Source organism: Xyrauchen texanus, chromosome 32 (assembly GCF_025860055.1).
Source record: "Xyrauchen texanus isolate HMW12.3.18 chromosome 32, RBS_HiC_50CHRs, whole genome shotgun sequence".
NCBI lineage: Eukaryota > Metazoa > Chordata > Actinopteri > Cypriniformes > Catostomidae > Xyrauchen > Xyrauchen texanus.
The window spans coordinates 35554655-35578191 of record NC_068307.1 but is presented as its reverse complement, the minus strand read 5'-3'; the positions used below and the strand labels follow the sequence as shown (position 1 = coordinate 35578191).

Below are 23537 nucleotides of genomic sequence, written 5' to 3'. Positions count from 1 at the left end.
GTGTTTGTGTGTGTGTGTGTGTGTGTGTGTGTGTGTGTGTTTGTCTTTTAAGTTTATCATTAAAATATTATTTATATCGTCAAGACGGTTCTCGCCTCCTCCTTTCTATTGACTGCTTTACACTGGTGCTGAAACCCGGGAAGGAGGAGGGATACGCCGTAGTAGAGTTCTCGCCACTACCGTCCACCCCAACGGAGCAGCTGCGGCCATCTGCCGGGTGGAAGAGGTGCCCGACCGCCTGGAGTGGGAGAACCGCTGCCAGGGGTGGGGGAGATCCCTTCTGTTCCCCAAGAACACGGCGGGGTGTTCCGTCCGCCAGGGGCTGGAGGTCTGCCTCCGATCCGCCCGTGAGGCGCGGCTGTCATCCGTTAGAGGGTGGAGGAGTGGCTGAGGAACAAGCTACGGTGTATCGGAGAACTGGCGAGAACTGGCTTGATGATATAAATAATATTTTAATGAGAAACTTAAAAGACACACACATACATGACGGACATCTCTCTCTCGTCGCACCACCATCTGCCATTGGCCTTTATCCCTCTCGGAGGCTTAATTAGCCTGATAAGGGACCGGGTGTGTATAATCACAACCCGGCCCCGCCCTCCGCCCTGACACAACTACACTCTGTGATTTCTAGAGAAAGGGTGCCTTCTTTAGCCGCAATGTTTGCTTTCTCATTGCCTGACAGTCCAAAATGACCTGGGATCCAGCAGAAAAAGATACTGAAGTTTTCTTTATGTAAGTTGTCTACTTTAGTTAAAATACTCAAAATAATGGGATCTAACCTAGTCTTTACAGATTTCAGAGCTTGAAGGCAAGATTTTGAGTCTGTGAAGATTAAAAAAATTCATCCTTGTTCATTCTTGAAATGTTCCAGGGCTAAAAACAGAGCACTAGCTTCAGCAGTTAAGATGGAGCATTGTCCAGGAATACTGATTCCATAGCGTTGATCTCCGATAACTGTTTATACAGAAACTTTGTTATCTACTTTTGATCCATCAGTGAAAACAGGTTTATTAAGAGAGAAATCACATCTTATATCTAAAAATTGCTGGTGGTACTCATTATGTGGTGTGTCTCTGTTTTTTTGGGGTTGGGTCATTGTCAAAATGATATTTGGACTTTTCAGATCCCACGGTGGAATAGGACAAACATAAGCTTGGGTTAAGTTGTCCAAATTGATATCCAGGTTCTCTAGATAAGGTTTCATCCTCATTCCAAAAAGTCTGATGTATCTGGGTCTGGCCTCATATAAGTAAGATCGTTCTGGGTGAAAACTGTATGGTAGGCTGGATTGCTTTTGTTTGCCTTAAGTTTCACTGCATATTGTAGTGCCAACTTCAAACATCTGTTCAGGAGTTAAGGTTCTCTGGCTTCTGTGAAAAGACTCTGAACAGGAGAGGTTCTGAATGCTCCTAAAGCCAGTCGAAGTCCTTGGTGATGTATGTTGTCCAGAATTTTAATGTAGGACTTTCTTGCTGACCCATAAACAAAGCACGCATAGTCTAGCCGGGATCTGACTAGTACTCAATAAAGACATAAAAGTACAGTGAATTCAGCACCCCATTTTGATTTTGTCTTGAAATAATTTTTTCTCAGGCTTTTCATGTGTGGAATAAAGGTAAGTTTGTAATCGAACACAAGTCCTATAAATGTAAGTTCTTTAATGACTTTGATGGGTTCTCCGGGGTCTGGTTCAGGATGTAGAGACCGTAAAATGCAAAAATGCATACAAACAGCCTTCGTTTTAGAACATTTAAACCCTTTTATGATTGACCATTCATTTCTCTTATTGATGCATAATTGTACTTGTCATTCGATTACATTAATATTTTTTCCCTCTGTAACAAATGCACAGATCATCAACATATAAACTGCAAAACATATTTTGATACTGAAAAGTGTAACTGCGAGAAGGCTTCCTTGAGGGACCCCTAGTTCTTGAATATGTGAATTTGACAGGGTAGTTAGACAGAAACTGGAAATAAAAAAAATCTTTATGGATGCCATATCTCCAAGTGGTATCATAAGCATTCTTTAGGTCAAAGAAAATGGCTATGGCATGTTCCTTTTTAATAAAGCTGTCCCATACAAATTATTACAGTCTAATAAGGTGATCCACTGCGCTTTTTCCTTTTCTAAACCCGCATTGGAATTTACTGATCTTATGTTCAGATTCTAGTATCCACACCAGATGGTCATTGACCATTCTCTCCATAATTTTACAGAAGCAGCTGGTCAGCTCAAAGTACAGCTCCTATCTACTTGAAAGGGGAAAGACCAATATCTCCAAAACGGTTGGTCAAGATTTTGATCGAAGAACATATTTAAAATCAGCAGTAAAATCGGACAATAAGGGTGTCATTAATTGTGGTTCTTCAGCCCAGGTAGGTTCAGCTAATGCGCATGCGCGTTTTTGAGTTGATTGACAGGCGATTTCTGTATCTAAAAGATGATTGTCTCTTTTACCTGTAAGGTTTTAACATGTAATTATGTTGTAGATCTTGAGCTATTTCAGGCCTTAATTTTATTCTAAATTAAGTCAAATAAAAACACACTGTGTGAATACAGTTAATAACACGCCTCTAAACTGGGAGACAATTCCGGAACAATGCTTGGTGTCATGTTGTACACACTAGCACATTTAATGCAGTAAACATAATGTTCATCTATAGAGAAACACTCCATGATTACATTAATCTCCACTTCATCTTTAAAAGCTTTGACTGTGTACTAAATTACACACTATGCACTTACAATGTACACTATGCACTTACAATGTACACTATGCAATTACAATGTACACTATGCACTTACAATGTACACTATGCACTTACAATGTACACTATGCAATTACAATGTACACTATGCACTTACAATATACACTATGCACTTACAATGTACACTATGCACCTACAATGTACACTATGCACTTACAATATACACTATGCACTTACAATGTACACTATGCACTCAGCCATGTGTATGAATTTTCAAAGTGTAGTATCATCCCAAATGGAACACTTAAAAAAAATCTGCTATAGGACAATGAAAAGTGACAACAACTTGTGCATTGCTGTGACTGAGGCAAAAGAAATGAGAAAACAGCGGCATACACACACACTCAGGGACACAAAACTGCAGCAATGTTATAAAATACTCAGAAGTCATGAATATAAGTAAACATGTTACAATAAGTTCACCAGAAAACATAGCCTATTAAACACATCATGACTAATAAACACAATATCCCCTGAGTAATGTTCCATTCAACGCGCAAAGACGGATGACGTGAACTTACGATTTTGCACCAAACCCGACCCAACAGCACAAATTAAAAATCATTATTGTAGGCTTACCACAGTAAATCAGGGTAAGACAAGGACAGGGTTGTAAACGTGGATTTTTTTTACAGTATGTACTCACTCAAAATACTTTTTTTAATTGTAACCAAAGAAATATGCAGAGAAGCTTTAAGTATTCTAGTGTGATAGAATTACTTACTGACCTTGTTTGTGTAAAGTTATGTCCAATCTTTCAAAGTCATGGTCATGTAACTCCAGTAAACCTAGTAACTTTTGAATGATACATGCAAGGATGCCTGAAAGGGACAGTTTACATGTAGCAAACTTCACAGGAATTACTTTAATCATAACCAGAATTTCATCCACCCACAAAAGTAGTCCCACCTCAATTTCTTACAGCTCAAATAATAAACAGGTCTTTATGATTATGATTATTATTATTATTTTAAAACTGTAACACTTTTATGTTATATTTTTTAACTTGCATGCGGCATAGCTATGCAGGTCTTAATATTGATGGTACACTGAAGGAAGAAATGTAACACCAGGGTTTTAATTAATGTCTTCTGAAGCGATCCAATCGGTGGCGACATCTAGTACCATCTAGCACTCTGCTTATGCGTCCAGCACTAGGAAGTGTAATCGAGCTTGAAATCATGATCATGCCTAGAGATTGCAGATGTCAAAATGTACAGTGAAAAAGGAGATATATTTTTTCTGTTCTTACCCACAATCAATTAGATCGCTTAAGAAGACATGATTTAAATGACTGGAGTCATATGGATTACTTTTTTTATGCTGCCTTTATTTGCTTTTGGAGCTTCAAAGTTTAGGTTGCCATTCACTTGCATTGTATGGACCTACAGGGCAGAGATATTCTTCCAAAAATCTTTGCTTTTGTTCTGCAGAAGAAAGAAAGTCATAAACAACTGGTATGGCATGAGGGTGAGTAAATGATGAGAGAATTTCCATTTTTGGGTGAAGTAATCCTTTAAATTGAACCCGGAATGTTCCCTTATACTGTATTAAGAGGGATATACAATGAACTACCCATCTCAGACACTAGAGGGCAGAAGTGGCTGAATTTATCACACCAGAAAAAGCTATTTGTACTTGAGTGAAACAAACACAAAGATCAGAAGGATATGGGCATGCAAAACTTTTGTACAAGAATTTGATACGGTTACTAAAAATATATAGAAATAGCAAATATCGCAAGAAGAAATTCAGGTAAGCCTTTGACATTAATGTACTGATCAACATACAGGTGAAACTCGAAAAATTAGAATATCGTGCAAAAGTTCATTAATTTCAGTAATTCAACTTAAAAGGTGAAACTAATATATTATATAGACTCATTACAAGCAAAGTAAGATATTTCAAGCCTTTATTTGATATAATTTTGATGATTATGGCTTACAGCTTATGAAAACCCCAAATTCAGAATCTCAGAAAATTAGAATATTGTGAAAAGGTTCAGTATTGTAGGCTCAAAGTGTCACACTCTAATCAGCTAAACACCTGCAAAGGGTTCCTGAGCCTTTAAATGGTCTCTCAGTCTGGTTCAGTTGAATTCACAATCATGGGGAAGACTGCTGACCTGACAGTTGTGCAGAAAACCATCATTGACACCCTCCACAAGGAGGGAAAGCCTCAAAAGGTAATTGCAAAAGAAGTTGGATGTTCTCAAAGTGCTGTATCAAAGCACATTAATAGAAAGTTAAGTGGAAGGGAAAAGTGTGGAAGAAAAAGGTGCACAAGCAGCAGGGATGACCGTAGCCTGGAGAGGATTGTCAGGAAAAGGCCATTCAAATGTGTGGGGAGCTTCACAAGGAGTGGACTGAGGCTGGAGTTACTGCATCAAGAGCCACCACACACAGACGGGTCCTGGACATGGGCTTCAAATGTCAAACGTCTTACCTGGGCTAAAGAAAAAAAGAACTGGTCTGTTGCTCAGTGGTCCGAAGTCCTCTTTTCTGATGAGAGCAAATTTTGCATCTCATTTGGAAACCAAGGTCCCACAGTCTGGAGGAAGAATGGAGAGGCACACAATCCAAGATGCTTGAAGTCCAGTGTGAAGTTTCCACAGTCTGTGTTGGTTTGGGGAGCCATGTCATCGGCTGGTGTTGGTCCACTGTGCTTTATTAAGTCCAGAGTCAACGCAGCTGTCTACCGGGACATTTTAGAGCACTTCATGCTTCCTTCAGCAGACAAGCTTTATGGAGATGCTGACTTCATTTTCCAGCAGGACTTGGCACCTGCCCACACTGCCAAAAGTACCAAAACCTGGTTCAATGACCATGGTATTACTGTGCTTGATTGGCCAGCAAACTCGCTTGACCTGAACCCCATAGAGAATCTATGGGGCATTGCCAAGAGAAAGATGAGAGACATGAGACCAAACAATGCAGAAGAGCTGAAGGCCGCTATTGAAGCATCTTGGTCTTCCATAACACCTCAGCAGTGCCACAGGCTGATAGCATCCATGCCACGCCGCATTGAGGCAGTAATTAATGCAAAAGGGGCCCAAACCAAGTACTGAGTACATATGCATGATTATACTTTTCAGAGGGCCAACATTTCTGTATTTAAAATCCTTTTTTTTATTGATTTCATGTAATATTCTAATTTTCTGAGATTCTGAATTTGGGGTTTTCATAAGCTGTAAGCCATAATCATCAAAATGATATCAAATAAAGGCTTGAAATATCTTACTTTGCTTGTAATGAGTCTATATAATATATTAGTTTCACCTTTTAAGTTGAATTACTGAAATTAATGAACTTTTGCACGATATTCTAATTTTTCGAGTTTCACCTGTAGTGCAAAATGGCTAAATTCATACACATTACGCATGAGAGCAGCATCTATCAGGTAGCAAATCTACTCAAAGTTTTAAAGATAGATAAAGAGCATTTTTTCTGTTAGTTAGTGAATAGTGACTGGAAAGACACACCTACACCTTTCACTGTGAGTGCAATAGCAAATCTCGCTGATGTATGGAACGGGATTTGGATTGGACAGTAAGCTGAGAGTAGAATCGGATTAGCTGTGGTTTTAAGAGCCCCTAAACCTGTTTTATCCCAGATACTTTCTCTGGATCTAAACATGCACCACTCCCACTGACAGTCAGAGACCACAACAGTCACCATGTATAAGCAGTATAAGCAGGAGCAGAATGAAAGGGAGAAATCGCAATGCTCAATATGGCGGCTGTAAAACAAGCATGTCCTGTCTTTCAATTAAAAGAGAATTCATCACACTGGAAATGGAAGTTCAAGTAGAACACATTGCATTGTGAGGTACATAACCCAGTGCTGTCAGTGATGACCTCTTTGTTGTACACTGGACATTTTAGCAAGGTTTTTCATGCATATATACGTATTAGATAATGTTCATGCAAAATATTATGCAAATAGTATGATAATATGTTATTCCAACAAAGTCAATGCTCACAAAGACACAGATAAATCATCAGGAGAAGATACAGTACATACGTTTTTTTAGATTATGGTGAAGTCTGCTTTAGGACCTAATTTTATTGCACATCAACAAAGTTCCCCAATACAGAGCTAACAGGTTATTAACGATTCGCCCTGAGTATGATTCAATAAGCGTCAGAGATTACATTAAGATTTATTGCACCAATAATTACAGATGAAATGTCATGTGCAGGCAGATAAGATCCATGTTTAAATCGAGTAGATTGGAGGAGGGCGGGGCCGGGCTGGAACAATGCACGCCCGGTCCACAATCAGCCTGATGGTGGTGCGCAAGGGATAAAGGCAGCCTGTGATGACGGTTCGAGAGAGAGAGAATGACATGCAGCTGCTCTGTGTTTATGTTTGTGTATTTTCCGTTCAGTTTATCATTAAACTATTATTTATATTGTCAAGCCGGTTCTTGCCTCCTCCTTGCCCCTTAACCTGCTTTACATTGGTACCGAAACCCGGGAAGGAGGAGGGATGCCCCGTCCTCAACACTGCCGTCCACCCAGGGGAGCGCCGGGGGGGGCGGAGTAGCCCGACTGTCTGGATGCGTGGAACGGCCGCCGTCCGCGAGGCGAGTGGGGACTGGACTCCCCAACTGCCTGGAGTGATGGAGACGCTGCCAGGGGTGGAGGAGTTCCCTGCCGTCCACCAAAAACGTGGAGGGGTCGAGAGGACCGCCATCCGCGAGGGGAGGAGGGAAGCAACCCCCGACCACATGGAGCGGTAGTTCCGCTGCCAGGGGTGGAGGAAAGTCCCCACGGGTCACCGAGAATGTGGAAGGGCGTTCTGTCCACTGGGGGTCCGTCTGACTGCGGTCCGCACAGGGAGGAGCGGCTGCCGTCTGCCTGAGAGGGTGGAGAAGTGATCGGGACCACGTGACGCCGCATCAGAGAAACGGTGAGTGAATTTTTTTCTTCTTTTTTCTCTCTCCTCTCTCTCTCTGTTGCTCCGTGTTGGCCTTTACCCCTCGCCTATATTGTTTCCCGGAGGGGGGGGGGTGGGGGGTTGTACGTCATGCGGCTTGAGGAAACGTTGGGAGGAGTGTAGAGCGGAGGAGGGCAGGGCCAGGCTGGAACAACGCACGCCTGCTCCCCAATCAGCCTGATGGTGGTGCGCGAGATATAAAGGCAGCCGGTGACGACGGTTCGAGAGAGAGAGAATGACATGTAGCTGTTCTGTGTTTATGTTTGTGTGTTTTCCGTTCAGTTTATCATTATACTATTATTTATATTGTCAAGTCGGTTCTCGCCTTCTCCTTGTCCCTTAAACCGCTTTACAGTCAAATAATGAAAAACTATGAAACACGAGATGTTGTAACTGTGAGTTCCCTATTCTTTTTGGGTCTAAACAGAGATGCCTTATTAAGCTTTTTCACGAGAACTGCATTTTTATGCAGGATTGTATAATAAATGTGTGTGTGTGTGTGTGTGTGTGTATATATATATATATATATATATAAAATTTCACGGCTGCCACGTGTCATTGACCAATCACTGGTGAATGTAATCAACTGGTTAGTTCCCTTCAGAACAGTCTGAATTCACTCCCTACTGTGACCTTCACTATGAAAATGTTATATAACAGGTTAATAAAGGCCTTATTAAGTGAAGCGATTTGTTTTTGTAAGAAAAATATCCATATTTATAATTTTATAAACTATAATCATTGGCTTCCGGTAATGGCTGTCACGAGAGAGTCGAGTTCCGGCGTATGAAGTAGGCGTAGCGTAAGCTCTGGTGATAAGTGACGAGCGCGGAAGCGCAGAGGATAAAGGAAGCCAGTGAACGCATGGACGGCCATTACCGGAAACCAGTGATTATAGTTTATAAAATTATAAATATGGAAATTTTTCTTACAAAAACACATCGCTTCACTTCAGAAGGCCTTTATTAACCTCCTGGAGCCGTATGGATTACTTTTTTGATGGACGGATGCGCGTTTGTTGGCCTTAGGTAACATTCATTACGATTATAAAGCTTGGAAGAGCCAGGATATTTTTTAATATAACTTTGATTGTGTTTGGCTGAAAGAAGAAAGTCAAATACACCTAGGATGGCCGGAGGGTGAGTAAATTATGGGATAATTTACATTTTTGGGTGAACTAACCCTTTAAATTCCATAATCGATACATTAAAATAAATTGTATAGATCGCTGCAACACGATCGATGCATTTTTACACCCCTAAAAGCTAATCATCATACATCACTCTTTTATTTAATCCCTACTGTAGGAGACTAAATGTTAATTGTGTCATATCTCTTTAAGTTATAAATTACATGTGACCTAAGGGAGCAATGTGTATGTCTCATCAATAAGGGTAAAACACCTGTGCTGGTATGTGTTTTTTGGTTGTTGACCAAAATATAAATCATCTGATATTGTCTACATTATACAAACTTTTCAACTCATACTCATGTTTTGGAATTTAACAATGTTTGCTCTTTAACAATGTTTGCTCTTTGGAGTCACAAATGTTATCTCCCTGCTTAGCTCCTCTGTGGTTTTTGTTTTATGAAGAGGCAACACTTACTATTTCAATTTAATTTCTTGTTTAATTTTTTGACATTGCACTGTGCCACATGCTTTTCTGAGTGAGTCTTTAAAGTGACTCATCAGAATATTTCGGCCCAAAGATGAATGACCTTTTGCCAGATCCTAATGCTAATCCAAGCTCGCTGATCTGCCTACTAATTTTAGCTCACGTTGACTGACCCAATTTACTCATGCTCAAGAGTGAAAGGTTAGATCCAACTGGCCACAGATCAGGGTCAGCTAATCTGAGCTCTAACCTTCGACATAACTAAAGAGCGAGCGGTTCAGGACAGTTCTAAGGGAATTTCCTTCAAGTACAGTTTAAGAGCCATTTGTAACTAAAATCCAGACATTATAAGAGCAAACACACCCTCAAAACAAGATGTGGGGAATGCTATGCTACATCACATTTATGGAGATAAACATTATAACTGGTTCCTGTCTTAGTAGTCCATTATCTACTAAGACAAGTGTCAGTAAAAATGTTTATCTTCATAAATTGAGCAAACTTCACTTTGAGATGAAATGCAAAACCTTTCCCTCCCTCAAATGCTTCCACAATTTGCCTTCTCTTCTGCTGACAACGCAGAAAACAAAACACGTTAAACCAGCTTTAGCTGGTTTGCTGGTCTTAACTGTTTAAAAATGGTCATAGATGGTTCAAGATGGTCTCTCAGCAAGGCCAAGCTGGTCTTTAGCAGGTCTAGCTAGTCTCCTAGTCTGGACAAGTTGATACTCAACTGGTTTAGCAGATCACACAGCTGGTCTCCCAGCCTAACCAGCTGAAAAGTGCACAAACCCCCTCTAAAAGAGGGATGCACCGATCCAATACCTGAATCGGTATCTGCTCCGATACCGAAGCTTTTAGACGGAACAGGTATCGGACCGACATGCCCGATCCAAATCCGATACTGTGTGTTAGTCATCTTCATTACTGTCAAGTTCCAGAAATTACATAAAAGAACCATAAAAACACTATTAAAGTTGGTCATATGACTCGTGGATTTTATTCAAAGCCACTTGAAGACGTACGATAGCTCTGTGAATCACAAAAGGATGTTTAATAAGTAAATATCTAAAATACACTTGCAGCTCCAGCACGTCAGTTAATGGTGCTGCTCTGTTTACACACACACTTGTGGCTCTTTTAGGCTTAATGCACAACATTTGAGCGCTACTCAAAAACAACATCTCAGATGTAGATGCTCAAAAGTTCGGTTCACTTATAATATGCATTCAGAATGCCACTGGAGGTGCTTTTTTACCAGAATTTGAATAAGAATTGAATTAAAATACTGTGAACTTGCCTACAAACAGACACATACAGGTCTTCCTGGAGAGTTTAGAATGTCAAAATAAAAGCATGAGGGTTTAAAAGTTAAAGGTGCACAATTGAGATGTATTACTATTATCATATTATTATTATTATCATTTGTTTACAAATGATAATAATATTTAAGTTGAATGGGTTCCAAAAATAACTGTGTGAATGAAAAGTGAGCTGACACCTTATAACTAAACAAAAAAAGAGATCTGAAGTCCAGATACAAGTTGAAATAAATTTGCCAAAAAAATAAATAAAATGGCTTCTTTTCTACAGAAGACTAGAATACTGGAATTACTATTAATTTTGCTGCTACATTATCCAGTATACTAGTTAACAATAAAGTGTTTCTTTATAAGCTATACATTTATATTGAAATAATGTGTAGTTAGAGGTTTGTGTTTCTTCACATATTAAAGAGTACACCCAATTAGTTCCACACAATAATGTAAAGATATTCTAAACTGATTATGCAAAAAAACAACACTGGTATGGGATCGGGATAGGTATCGACCGATACTGAGATTTTCCGATATCGGAATCGGATCAGAAGAGAAAAAGTGGTATAGGTGCACCCCTACTCTAAAATCAGCCCGACCAGACTGGGAGACCAACTAAGACCAGCTGTTTTATTCAGAAGGCTATTTTTCACACCCTTGCATAAACAGCTATAATTAATCATGTATTGGTAGAATCTTATTTACGCTAATTTCACACACATTAGTAAACTCTTTAATTCTGACACAGGCATTCTGCTGCATCTGTTCCTTAACATTTCTTTTCAACTTGCCTGAGAACTGCCAACCCACAGAGTCCAGTGAGTCATTAATCTACACTTAATATGAAACTATGTATTATATATGCAAAAATCTAATTAAGGCATCAATTCTCCTTGTTTATCTCCCACAATGCAGTAAGACTACAAACAGATAACACGGTTACAAAGCTCTTTGATCCTTTCTGCTAATAGCAAACACAATGTAACAACAGACATCAATAGCTGTCTCAGATGTAAAATTAGCCAGGAACATGTGTTGAGTTCTAAAGTAAAGAGAACTGCAAAATCAAATACTTACAAGTGTCCTCAGGTGTACCCCGCCTTCAGCTAAAGATGATAAAAGGCAGAAACAGATTTGTAGGTTTTTCCAGTTCTAACCCTCCAAGTCACCCTCAACTAACACCTGAAGAGCAATTAATCACATAAAACAGCATAATTAACTTATGAAACTTGTGTAACAGTAAACAGTAAAGCACATTTCGATCATTTCAAAGCTAACAAATGTGTCTGATGCCTCCACCAGACTTTTTTTTACTAGTTTCGCCAAAAAGTTTCAACCATCAAGTTTTGGTGTAAACAGCATGGCTTTGCTGGCCCACCAATTATGCCGGCACCAAACTAGCTCTAATAACTTTTCAGCAGGGTAATGCACCTAGTGGTTTCTCACCTTAGTGTCAGCAGATCACCAAAACGAAGTAAATTTCTTTCCAAGAGCAGATACAGCTGTATGAGACATTGGAAAGCGAAATACAGAGGATTAATGACAACACAAAAATTATAGGCAGCATTAATCTAAAAAACAAACAAAAAAACTGGCCTACAAACACGAAGGTTGTAGATTCAATCCTAAGTAGGAGAAACTCAGAATTTAAAGAATTAGTAAAATCACAATCCTGCTCATACCTCCACCATTTTGTACTTAACCCAAGGGTACCCTTAAATTACTGTACTGAAAGCTGTTCTGGAAGAGAAGCATCTGCTAAATAGCAACTAATTACTATCCTCAGCCAAGACACATCACATACTCTCTATAACATCTGTCTCTGTCTCTGCTGCCAAAGTTTTTGCTTGCTTATGTTTCATAGTTCCATACCATCTCCTAATTTTCCAGCTTGTTCTGCCGCTCCTCCCTGCAGCATCTTTGTGAGAACATTCTCCCCTTCGGCGGGCTGTTGTGCAGCGCTGCCTATCCCCCCTGGCCGGGGTGCTGCTTTTGAACCTGCAGAGAGAAAGTCCTCAGAGGTTAACTGATGTGCTACAAAACTGCCTTACATCATTGACATTCAACCTCTATTAGATAGATGAAATCAAGCTTTTTTCATAGGACAAAAATTGTAGGTGTATAAAAGTAGATACTTGCAGAAGATTCAAACTCGAATGAAGGTTAAGCAAAATGGAAGACTGAAAAACATTCAATATTTGCACTCACATTTATGAGCAATAAATGATAGAGGCAACCAAACGTGTCCTTACATTGTAAATATCTGACATAAGAGTTGGAATGATGAGTCTTAAACCCTAAAGGTATTTTTTAAGTATTTCATGCTTAGATGACATACCCATAAGTAAGAGCTTATAAAAAAAAAAAAATTTAAATGCAAAGAAGGTCAAATGCATGAAATACATTTTTAGAAAACCTTTCAAAATTGGAAGAAAACACAGTAATATTCACTACAGTTTGGTCTCTGAGGGAAAAAATGTGCTCGTTATATTCTTCTAATCTTCTAATAAGACCTTTTAAAACAAATATGACACATGGCTGTGTGATCTTTTTTTACTGGTTCTAAATATGACTATCGTGAATCACAAATTTGCAAATCTTTGATGATTTGTCAGATCAGCCGTATTCATTGTAAAGATAAGAGTCTAAGCTTTAAAACGACACCTAATTTGAGCAGATCAAGAAATTGGTTATTGAGTAATACCATATTATTTATATTTTTTCACGATCAGCACCCCCACTCGGCCTGGTACCGGGCCGCCGAGTGTAAGAGGTTAATGAGTACAGTTAATACTTTTATGTCAGTGATTCAATTTCCGAAAACAGTAAAGCATGAACTTAACTAAATTTGTTTTCTGTGTTTCAGAATACCTATTTCAGGTGTTCTGTGTTAGCAGAGTTAGTTCCACTTACCGATTCCTGTGGTGGGAATCTGGGGTGGTTTTGCAGGCTGTGGTGTGGCTTTTGACCCAATAGCAACTACAGGAGTTGGTGCGGGAGCAGACACAGCTGTGTCAGGTTTTGCCTGTAGAAGCCAATTAATGGGAAATATTAAAATACATTCTAAAACATTTCTCATGTACTAAAAGTCACACCTAAAAGAACAGGTTAAAGAACAACTTAAATGCCAATATTACTGCAACAAGAGATTAATTTAAACAAACCATAGTAGTAGCTGGCTGGGCAGTGGGAGGTCCTACTGGCTGTTGTCTTGCCTGTGCTGGAACCTGACCTGGCTTAGTTTGCTGCTGAGTTGTACCTGCTCCTGTTCCTGTAGCTGTGGTGGTGGGCTGAGTCACTGCCATCGTGACCGCCTGCTGTTGTCCAGGTTGCTGTGGTGGTGGCAGCTGAGTTCGGGTTGTTTGCCCCAGTTGTTGTTGACCTTGCTGACCTCCCTCAGGTGGCTGTGTCGGCTTGACAGACACTTGCTGGCGCTGCTGCTGTCCTTGCTGAGATGGTGCCTGCTGCTCTCCTAGACCATGTTGTTGCCTGGAACCTGAAGAGGGCTCCTGCCTCCTGGATGGACCTGGTTGCCTCTCCCCCCGTTGTCCACTGGAGCCATGGTGGTGGCCTGGTGGATCACGGGAGTATTCTCCTGAGTCACGGTGGCCAACAGATCGTGGATCTGAGGATCTTTTCTGTGAGGTGGATGAGCTAGTGCGGCTCTCACCACGAGCGGAAGGATCTTTTGGATGTGACCGTGAAGAACGTGATGACCTGGGATCATCTGAGGAATGTCGGGAAGAGGAATGTCTTCCTGAGGTGCTTCCATGGTGACGGTGTTCTCGAGATGAAGTGGCCGAGGAATGCCGCTGATGACCATATTCGTCTTGAGGCCACAGGTCTTCCTCAGGGGGCTCATCATAATCATGGTAAGTGTGCTTAACATTGCTCCTCCGACTAGTGGATGAATGACCTCCACTCCCATGGTGTCTTGAGCGATCTGACCGAGCTTCACGTGGTTTTTCAAACCAGTCTGTCTCCTCCTGACCCAAATGATAGGCTTTTTGGGAAATTAAGCAGAAAGTCAGTATGTTATGCTATTGCATGTGCCAATAGCAAAAAATCAAGACCTGAACATACTGAAGCCATGCAAGGACCGAAATGCTCAAATCCGAAAGAAGACATCCAGAAAAGTGAAAGAAACAGCAGCAAACAATAGACATGTACAGACACTTGAAACACATAATCTCAAACAGATAAAAGAACACATGTGCAGTACATGCAAAATAGGCATATATGGTTTCATGCATTGTCATGCAGTCCAAACTTTTCTTTCCCTCTGCCTTTAAGGCAAGATCATTGACATGCAGACTTGTGATTGCCGGATATAGTTTAACAGGCAGTTTGTAATTCAGCACCAGTTACCTTCACTGTCTGAAACAGCACAGTGCATGTCATCTGCAAGATAAGGGTCATCCGGCTTATATACATGACTCTTAGGCATATCCCTCATATGATGGTCCTGAACATCTGGTAAGGAATGGCTGGAGCCATACTGATTTCTTCCATCATGTGGATCTGGCACAGAGCCACGACCAATACCCATGGGCTTTCCAACGGGACTGAGAGGGCTCTCTTCCTCTGAGTTCTGCGTACGCATAGAAGGACGGCCACTACGACCATAGGTGCCTCTCTGTGAACGCTCCATGGCATCCCTCTCATAAGACTTACTTCGGTAGCCACCTGAGTCTCTGGAGGAAATCTTATCCATTCCATAACCTGTGGACCTTGATCTTCCAGAACCATATAGACGATCATCCTCTTCCAATGCTTCTCTTGACCCATAGTACTTCTGCTGATCATAGCTCTTCTTTACGCCCGTCCTGGTTACAACTGTGCAGCTACCACCCGTTGATGTTGTCATGGTGTAGGAGGCTAGATCAGACTCTACATCTCTAGCTTCTTCAATTGGAGAGAACTTGGAGATTTTTTGCTCCATGCCCTGCTTCCTATGCTTGCTACGCTTGGACGAAACAGCAGGTGCTAAATTTTTTGAAGAGTGCTTCTGGCTGCTCATTCCCCCACTGCTGCGTGAAGAATGCTTATAGTCATCATAGTAATAACCAGACCCACCACTCACAACTGCATTTGGATGTCCATGGCTGTCAACTGCACCCTGATAGGTGTTTGTATTTCTTCCATATAAATTCTCGGACCCATCTCCATAGGTTGGTCCACGTTGGCCATTCTCGCTTCCATAACCTACTCGCGTCATGTCAGAGGACCCCATATTTTCTTTTGTCAATTCACTGATATCATCAATCATGACATAATTTCTGGGGATATTTTGCTCTAGATTTGTGGCATATACACCATCTGTTACATACCCTGATGATGGACTTGGGATTCGTTCATTCATAGGTTGGTCAGAGGGGCGATACTGACCATAAGCATTGTTCAGTGGTGAGGAATACGCCCCACTAAATCCAGTCTCTTGCGCTGATGTTGCTATTGGCATGGAAGGATTACTGATCACTTCATAGTTTGTGGGTAGCTTCTGTTCAAGATCAGCAAGCGAGGTTTGTCTTGGCCTTTGATGGACAGAAAGCATGTCAGCTTGGGGCTGAAAGGACATGCCCTGGCTAGGATAAGGTAGGGTTTGGCCTGGTAAAGGTGCAGTGTGTTGTTGGAAGCCCTGGTGACTTGGCTGCTGCAAACCAAGGTCAGACTCATAAGGAGACTGACCATAGCTATGAGTCTGGTATGGCCCCTGGGTTTGGTAAGCTGAGGGTTGAGGAGGATGAGGTTGGAAGGTCCCAGGCTGGGGCTGTGAAGAGGTTGAGTACTGTGATGGCTGAAACCCAATCTGCTGGTATGGTGCAGTGGGTGGTTGTGAAGGTGTGGGCTGGGTCTGTGGATATTGATATGGTATGTATGATGAAGTAGGTGGGTACTGAGATGCATTCAAATCAGATGTAAACTGATTGAGAGGAGCTGTACCGGGGCGTGACAACAGCATATTTTCTTCATAGGTGCCTGATGCAACCCCAGCTAGTCGCAAATTGTTCAGCTCACTATCTGACATGTAGTCACGGGTATCCCCCATGTATCGCAAGTACACCAACTCTCGCCTCTTTCTATCATTAACCCTAGTTTCCTTGCGCTGGGTGATGCCCATTTCCAAGCAACGCAGCTTGGCATCAATTTCCTTCTCCTCCTCCTCTAACTCTGCCTGCTGTTTACGTAACTTGGTGGACTCTTGTTCCACAGCTTTCAGTTCACTCAGCAATCCTGCCTTCATGGCACCCTGTGCAGGACGTGGCAAAACCCTCTGGGATGCTCCAGGGGAGCTGTATACATGGGGCATTGCTGGAGTTACAATCGGTACAGGTGTCTCATCTGGAGGGGGGCTGGGGAGAGTTCTCTTCACCTTTCTCATCATTGCGTTCTGCTGCTGCAAGGCAGACATCTGGAGAGCAGATATGTTAGAGATTCATTAATATGACTGTATAAATGCAACCAAAATCAGTTTAGACTACAGCTTTATCCCCTGTATGTAGAAATGTGATGTTATTGTATTTCTAATGATATATCATATTCTCCAACTGAAGAATTACTGAATTACTCCCAAATGTCTAAAATCTGTGATTTAATCTGTAACATGCTTTATTTATTGTGCAATAAATTATTAAAGACATTACTACAGACTTAAAACAAGATTACAGTATTTATCTTTTCATTGTTTTTATTTATCCCATAGAGGAATTTGGGGACATACAATGCATTGAAGCAGGGATACTCAACTTTGGAAAGCACTATTGTAGAATAAAGATGCAATGAAAGTGAATAGTGTTTGAGGCTAACATTCTGCCTAACATCTCATTTTGTGTTCCACCGAAGAAAGGGTTTAGAAGAACACGAGGGTGAGTAAATGAAAACATAATTGTCATTTTTGGGTTTAGAAGACTATTAATACATTACATTGCATTACATTACACCTAAGCACAGTTATTTCAGTTTAACAATTATAAACATACTGCCATGATGCCCCCCTCTGTACAGTAAATGACGTACACGCCCACTTTGCTCCTACTCGCTCACATGCTCGTAGGCAATCTCCCTTCCTCGAGTTTCTCACGCATTTCCAATCCCCCAGAACATTATGACCACCTGCACTTGCGTCATCTGCACTCCTGCACATTAGTTTCACCTGCACTCGTCTCATCACCTATCATTGTTTACACCTGCACTCGCTCCTATATATTTCACAACCCGTTTGTCTCACTCCTGTTGGTTATTGTATTTAGTTTCCCGTGTCTTTGCCCCCCGCTAGTCTCGTCTAGTTTTGAACTCACATGCTCGTAGGCAATCTCCCTTCTGCTCCGCCCTCAGAGTCTTCCACGGCTCTGCCGGGTTCTGCTCCGCCCCCAGAGTCTTCCACGGCTCTGCCGGGTTCTGCTCCGCCCCCAGAGTCTTCCACGGCTCTGCTGGGTTCTGCTCCGCCCCCAGAGTCTTCCACGGCTCTGCCGGGTTCTGCTCCGCCCCCAGGGTCTTCCACGGCTCTGCCGGGTACTGCTCCGCCCCCAGGGTCTTCCACGGCTCTGCCGGGTTCTGCTCCGCCCCCAGAGTCTTCCACGGCTCTGCCGGGTTCTGCTCCGCCCCCAGAGTCTTCCACGGCTCTGCCGGGTTCTGCTCCGCCCCCAGAGTCTTCCACGGCTCTGCCAGGTTCTGCTCCGCCCCCAGAGTCTTCCACGGCTCTGCCGGGTTCTGCTCCGCTCTCAGAGTCTTCCACGGCTCTGCCAGCCTCTGCTCGCCCCTCAGAGCCCTCGCGGCCTCCGCCTCTCGAGTCTCCCAAGGCTCCTCCTCCCAAGCCTCCCAGGGCTCCGCTCAAGCCTCCCAGGGCTCTTCCTCTCGAGCCTCCAAAGGCTCCTCCTCTCGAGCCCCCCAGAGCTCTACCTCCCAAGCCCCCCAGGGTTCTGTCTTTCAAGTCTCTCGAGCCTCCCAGAGCGCCGCCTCTCAGGGCTTTCAAGGCTCCTCCTCCCAAGCCTCCCAGGGCTCCTCTTCTCGAGCCTTCCAAGGCTCCTCCTCCCAAGCCTCTCAGGGCTTCCCCTCTCGAGTCTTTTCAGGGCTCCGTCCCTCGAGTCTTTCATGGCTCCACCCCTTAAGCCTCTCACGGCTTCGCCTCTCGAGTCTCTCAGGGCTCCTCCTCCCCTCGAGCCTCTCAGGGCTCCGTCCCTCGAGTCTTTCATGGCTCCACCCCTCAAGCCTCTCACGGCTTCGCCCCTCGAGTCTCTCAGGGCTCTTCCTCTCGAGCCTCCAAAGGCTCCTCCTCTCGAGCCCCCCAGAGCTCTACCTCCCAAGCCCCCCAGGGTTCTGTCTTTCAAGTCTCTCGAGCCTCCCAGAGCGCCGCCTCTCAGGGCTTTCAAGGCTCCTCCTCCCAAGCCTCCCAGGGCTCCTCTTCTCGAGCCTTCCAAGGCTCCTCCTCCCAAGCCTCTCAGGGCTCCTCCTCCCCTCGAGCCTCTCAGGGCTCCGTCCCTCGAGTCTTTCATGGCTCCACCCCTTAAGCCTCTCACGGCTTCGCCCCTCGAGTCTCTCAGGGCTCCTCCCCCTCTCAAGCCTCTCAGGGCTTCCCCTCTCGAGTCTCTCAGGGCTCCTCCTCCCCTCAAGCCTCTCAGGGCTTCTCCTTTCGAGTCTTTCAGGGCTCCACCCCCTTCCAAGCCTCTCAGGGCTTCGTCTCTCGAGTCTTCCAGGGCTCCTCCTCCTCCCGAGCCTCTCGGGGCTCCGTCTCTCGAGTCTTTCATGGCTCCCCCCCTCGAGCCTCTCGAGCCTTCCAGGGCCCCACCTCTAGAGCCTCTCGAGTCTTCCACGACCTTTTTCTCCGAGCCTCTCACGGCTCTACTCCCAGAGACTCCAGAGCTTCCTAGGGCTCTGCCTCTCAAGCCTCCTACGGCTCTGCCTCCCGAGCCTCCTACGGCTCCGCCTCCCGAGCCTCCCAAGGCTCCATCTCCCGAGCCCCTCACGGCTCTGCTCCCAAAGACTCCAGAGCTTTCTATGGCTCCGCCTCTCGGGCCTCCTACGGCTCTACCCCCCGAGACTACAGAGCCTGCCAGGTCGTCGCCTCGGGGACCTCCCACGGCGCCACCTCCATTGGCTCCACTTCCTGAGCCTTCCAGGCCTTCCCCCCTAAAGCCTCCTTCGGCTCCACCTCCAGAGCCTTCCAGAACCCCACCTCCAGAGCCGCCTACAGTGCCGCCTCTGACGGCACCACCTTTCACGACTCAGCCCGGACTTCCTGACCCTCTCCCTGTCCTGTGGCCTCTTCCCTGGCCTCCGGACCCTATTCCTGTCCGGTGGTCACCTTCCAGACCCCCGGACCCAGTCCCTGTCCTCCAGTCGCCTTCCAGACCCCCTGACCCTGTCTCTGCCCTACGGCTGCCCCCTAGATCTCCCGACCACCCGCCTGTCCGCTATGTTCCCCCTGACCTTGCCTTGAAACTGCCCATTGACCCCATGGACTGTCTCATTTCCCTCTGTGCCCCTTGGACTGCCCTCAATTTTGTTTGTGTGTTTTGTGGGTTGTCTGTTCAGGGTTTTTTGTTTGTTGGGATCGTCCAGCACCACTTCCTCGTAACCAAGCGCGGCCGTCAGGAGCCGTCCGTTTTAGAGGGGGGAGTACTGTCACGAACCCCGCTCCTCTGCCCCATCCCCGCTTCGTCGCACACACACTCACTCCTCAAGCTCGCACGCTCGCTCCGCCCCCTCGAGCTTTTCACGCTCTTTTTGCTCGCTCGAGCCCTCACGCCCACTTTGCTCCTACTCGCTCACATGCTCGTAGGCAATCTCCCTTCCTCGAGTTTCTCACGCGTTTCCAATCCCCCAGAACATTATGACCACCTGCACTTGCGTCATCTGCACTCCTGCACATTAGTTTCACCTGCACTCGTCTCATCACCTATCATTGTTTACACCTGCACTCGCCCCTATATATTTCACAACCCGTTCGTCTCACTCCTGTTGGTTATTGTATTTAGTTTCCCGTGTCTTTGCCCCCCGCTAGTCTCGTCTAGTTTTGAACTCCTCTTGTCCTCCTCTTAGCTTGCCAGCTCCCCTTGTTCCCCTGTCTTTTGCTCCCACTAGTCCCGTCTACTCTGATCCTGTTTCCCGGCTTCGACCTCCCCACTCTTGTTGACCACTCTCTCCCGGATTTGCCCCTTTACTCGACTTTGTTTCCCCGGCTTTTGACCCTACGCTACCCTGACCATTCTCCCTCTGGATTTTCCGTGCTGTACTTTTGTTTGCCTGCAAATAAACGCAGTTTTGACATACATTGTGACTGTCTCTTCTTGTGCGGGTTACAGTAGCATTATACATGCCTAAAAAATATTTAACTGTAATGATTTGCTGTACTGTACCTAAATATATTAGTGCTAAAATAGAATTAGTTATTACACAAAGTATTTGTTTTAATAGATTACATAAAATATACAGAAAATATTTGATTAAGAAATAGGACTTCTGCATACCTATTGTGAAGTTATGGAGAATCCATGAGGAAATTCAGTTGAAAACACAAAGTAATAAAAAATAGCTTCCTTTTAGTATTCAGGTCTCTGAATGCTTTTGAAAGGTGTTCGACAAGCCTGCTCATTCCTTAGACAGAAATCACACTGAGAATGAAAGACTCTCTGACCAGCTGCTGACAAGCTGGAAGACAGTGGGCTGACCCAGTTTTGTGCCACTCTCTAGCAAAAGACTTTCCAGATACAGCAGTTTTTCTGTGTGTGTGTGTGTGTGTGTGTGTGTGTGTGTGTGTGTGTGCGTGTGTGTGTGCGTGCGTGTGTGTGTGTGTATGAGGACACAATGGCCAAGGAAAACATATGTTAAAGAGTAATTTTGTTTTAATCCCATATGGCTTTCTTTCTTACATGGAACAATTAAAAAGAGAAGATAAGCAGAATGAGCCTCAGTCACCATTCACCTTCATTGTAAGGTAAAAAAATGATGCATGGAAAGTGAATGGTGACTGTGATTAACGTGCTGCCTAAAATCTCCTGTTGGTTTCTGCAAAATAAAGTCATACATATGAAAATATTTTAATGACAAATGTCTTTGAAAACAAAAGCATGCTAATTGCATGCTAACTGCAGTCCACTTTTTATTTTGTTTGTGTGGATGCAATTTCATATGGTTGTATATTTAAGCTGTGAATATTTTAAATGAAAACATTTCATGCAAAGACGCTGATGTATTCAACATCCAAAGTTCAGTTCAATATATTTATTTCATCTTTATTATTCAACAGGTTTTATGCATTCCATTATATTTCCCATTGCAAATTGACAATAAACAATGGAGTCATTTTCTTAAGTTTGACATGCCACGTTACTATGTGTGTCATCTTCTGTTTTAATTTACAACAGTATCTGAGTTTATATCAAAGGCAATTGTCAGGGCAAAATGTTCCTGGTTTATAAGGAAAAATGAGGAGTTGCAAGGTATTCAGGCTAATGGTTAGTGTACACAACTAAAGTCTGAAGAGGTTATTTTTTAATTGTTTTAACATTTTCTTCCTTCTGTATATTAACAGAATGCAGTTGTAGACACCATGACTTTTTCATCTTTTTTTTTTTTTTTTACATATTTAATTATTTATATTACATTTAAATGATGAGGATGATTGCATTTACATTATTAAATGATGAGATGAGGACCAACAAATTCAAACTCATACTGCCATTTATCTTGATATATACATTTGGTCACCAGTGAATTCTTCCCCAATCATTGCACTCAACCCGAGAGGATATAACTCTGCTTTTTAGATAATTAAACCAGGTATTTTTGAGTATTAAAAAATATTATATACATTTTGAATATAAATATTCCTTTAATCAATTAAAGCAAGATACTGTTGCTTTAATCTCTCGATAAAGCAAGAAACAGTTGCTTTAAGCAGTAATAAAGATAAAGCTTAGTAAAATTGAATAAATGTATGGACATCTGCTTTACTCCTCTTTCTCAGAACTGTTTTTTGGAACTAGCCCCCATATGTAGAAGCAAATGTGGTTATATTCTGATGCTTCTAAACACTGAAAAAACTGTTTAAAATTATTTTATTGTCAAGTTCAACCAAGTTCGATTTGTAGGGTTAAAAATGAACAAAAGGAATACATTTCTATGTTACAACCTCCATTTCCTTAAGAAAAGAGACCTTTTACATTCCAAGGCATACAGAGGGGGCTGACTGTGATCTATCAGCCCATTGGCAGTTGTGTTTGTTTATTGGAGTCTGCAAATGGTCACAAGTCCGGTACAGTGCTGATTGGTCATTTTATACGTATTTGTAACTATTTACTCTAAATTATGTAATCTTTTATGACAACTCTGGGCCATCTTTGGGCTGCCACCTGCACATTTTCACACTCAAATTTAAAAGCTCAGCATTTTAAACATACTGTGGATAATTGCTACAATATTGTATATGTTTACAATCTTATGATGAATATAATTTTGTATATATATTTTGTTGTTGTCCTAAATTTGTAATTTAAAATTATATATTCTGCTTTTGACCCATCAGTTCCCCTTCTCCCTCCAAACAGTCTTATTTTATTATGCTAGATGGTAGCAAGTTCAAGAAAAAAGTATTTTTCCTCTATCACCTTCCATCACAAAGTGCAGATCTGAAATGTAGGTGGCGCTCTAATGTATTTTAGCCCTCACAGATGTGCTTGCCCATATAGATTCAGTTTAATTTTCAGTGCATGCACCACACCCATTGTTTCATCAATTATCTCAGCTTCTGAGAGGACTAGAAGTTAAATCTGAAAAGCATGTCATTAGCAAGCTGTGATCCCCCCCTTTGCAATAATGTATACAATTTTATCATCCATAGTCAAAAACAAACTGTATGTTTCTGATGATTTGTTTAGCATGCTTTTCCTG

The 23537-nt window shown here is 42.8% G+C and overlaps 1 protein-coding gene across 1 annotated transcript in view; it reads right to left on the bottom strand.

Moving 5' to 3' along the window:
• LOC127625995 (protein bassoon-like) overlaps nucleotides 1–23537 on the bottom strand; it is a 135082-nt gene that overhangs the window by 5628 nt on the left and 105917 nt on the right. The window contains exons 8-13 of the mRNA XM_052101493.1: nucleotides 15018–17061; nucleotides 13814–14652; nucleotides 13563–13674; nucleotides 12522–12647; nucleotides 12096–12151; nucleotides 11727–11831 (exon numbers count right to left, since the gene is read on the bottom strand). Of these exons, the coding sequence (XP_051957453.1) occupies nucleotides 12111–12151; nucleotides 12522–12647; nucleotides 13563–13674; nucleotides 13814–14652; nucleotides 15018–17061 (3162 nt within the window). The 3' untranslated portion in view covers nucleotides 11727–11831; nucleotides 12096–12110. The remainder of the gene's footprint in view (nucleotides 1–11726; nucleotides 11832–12095; nucleotides 12152–12521; nucleotides 12648–13562; nucleotides 13675–13813; nucleotides 14653–15017; nucleotides 17062–23537) is intronic.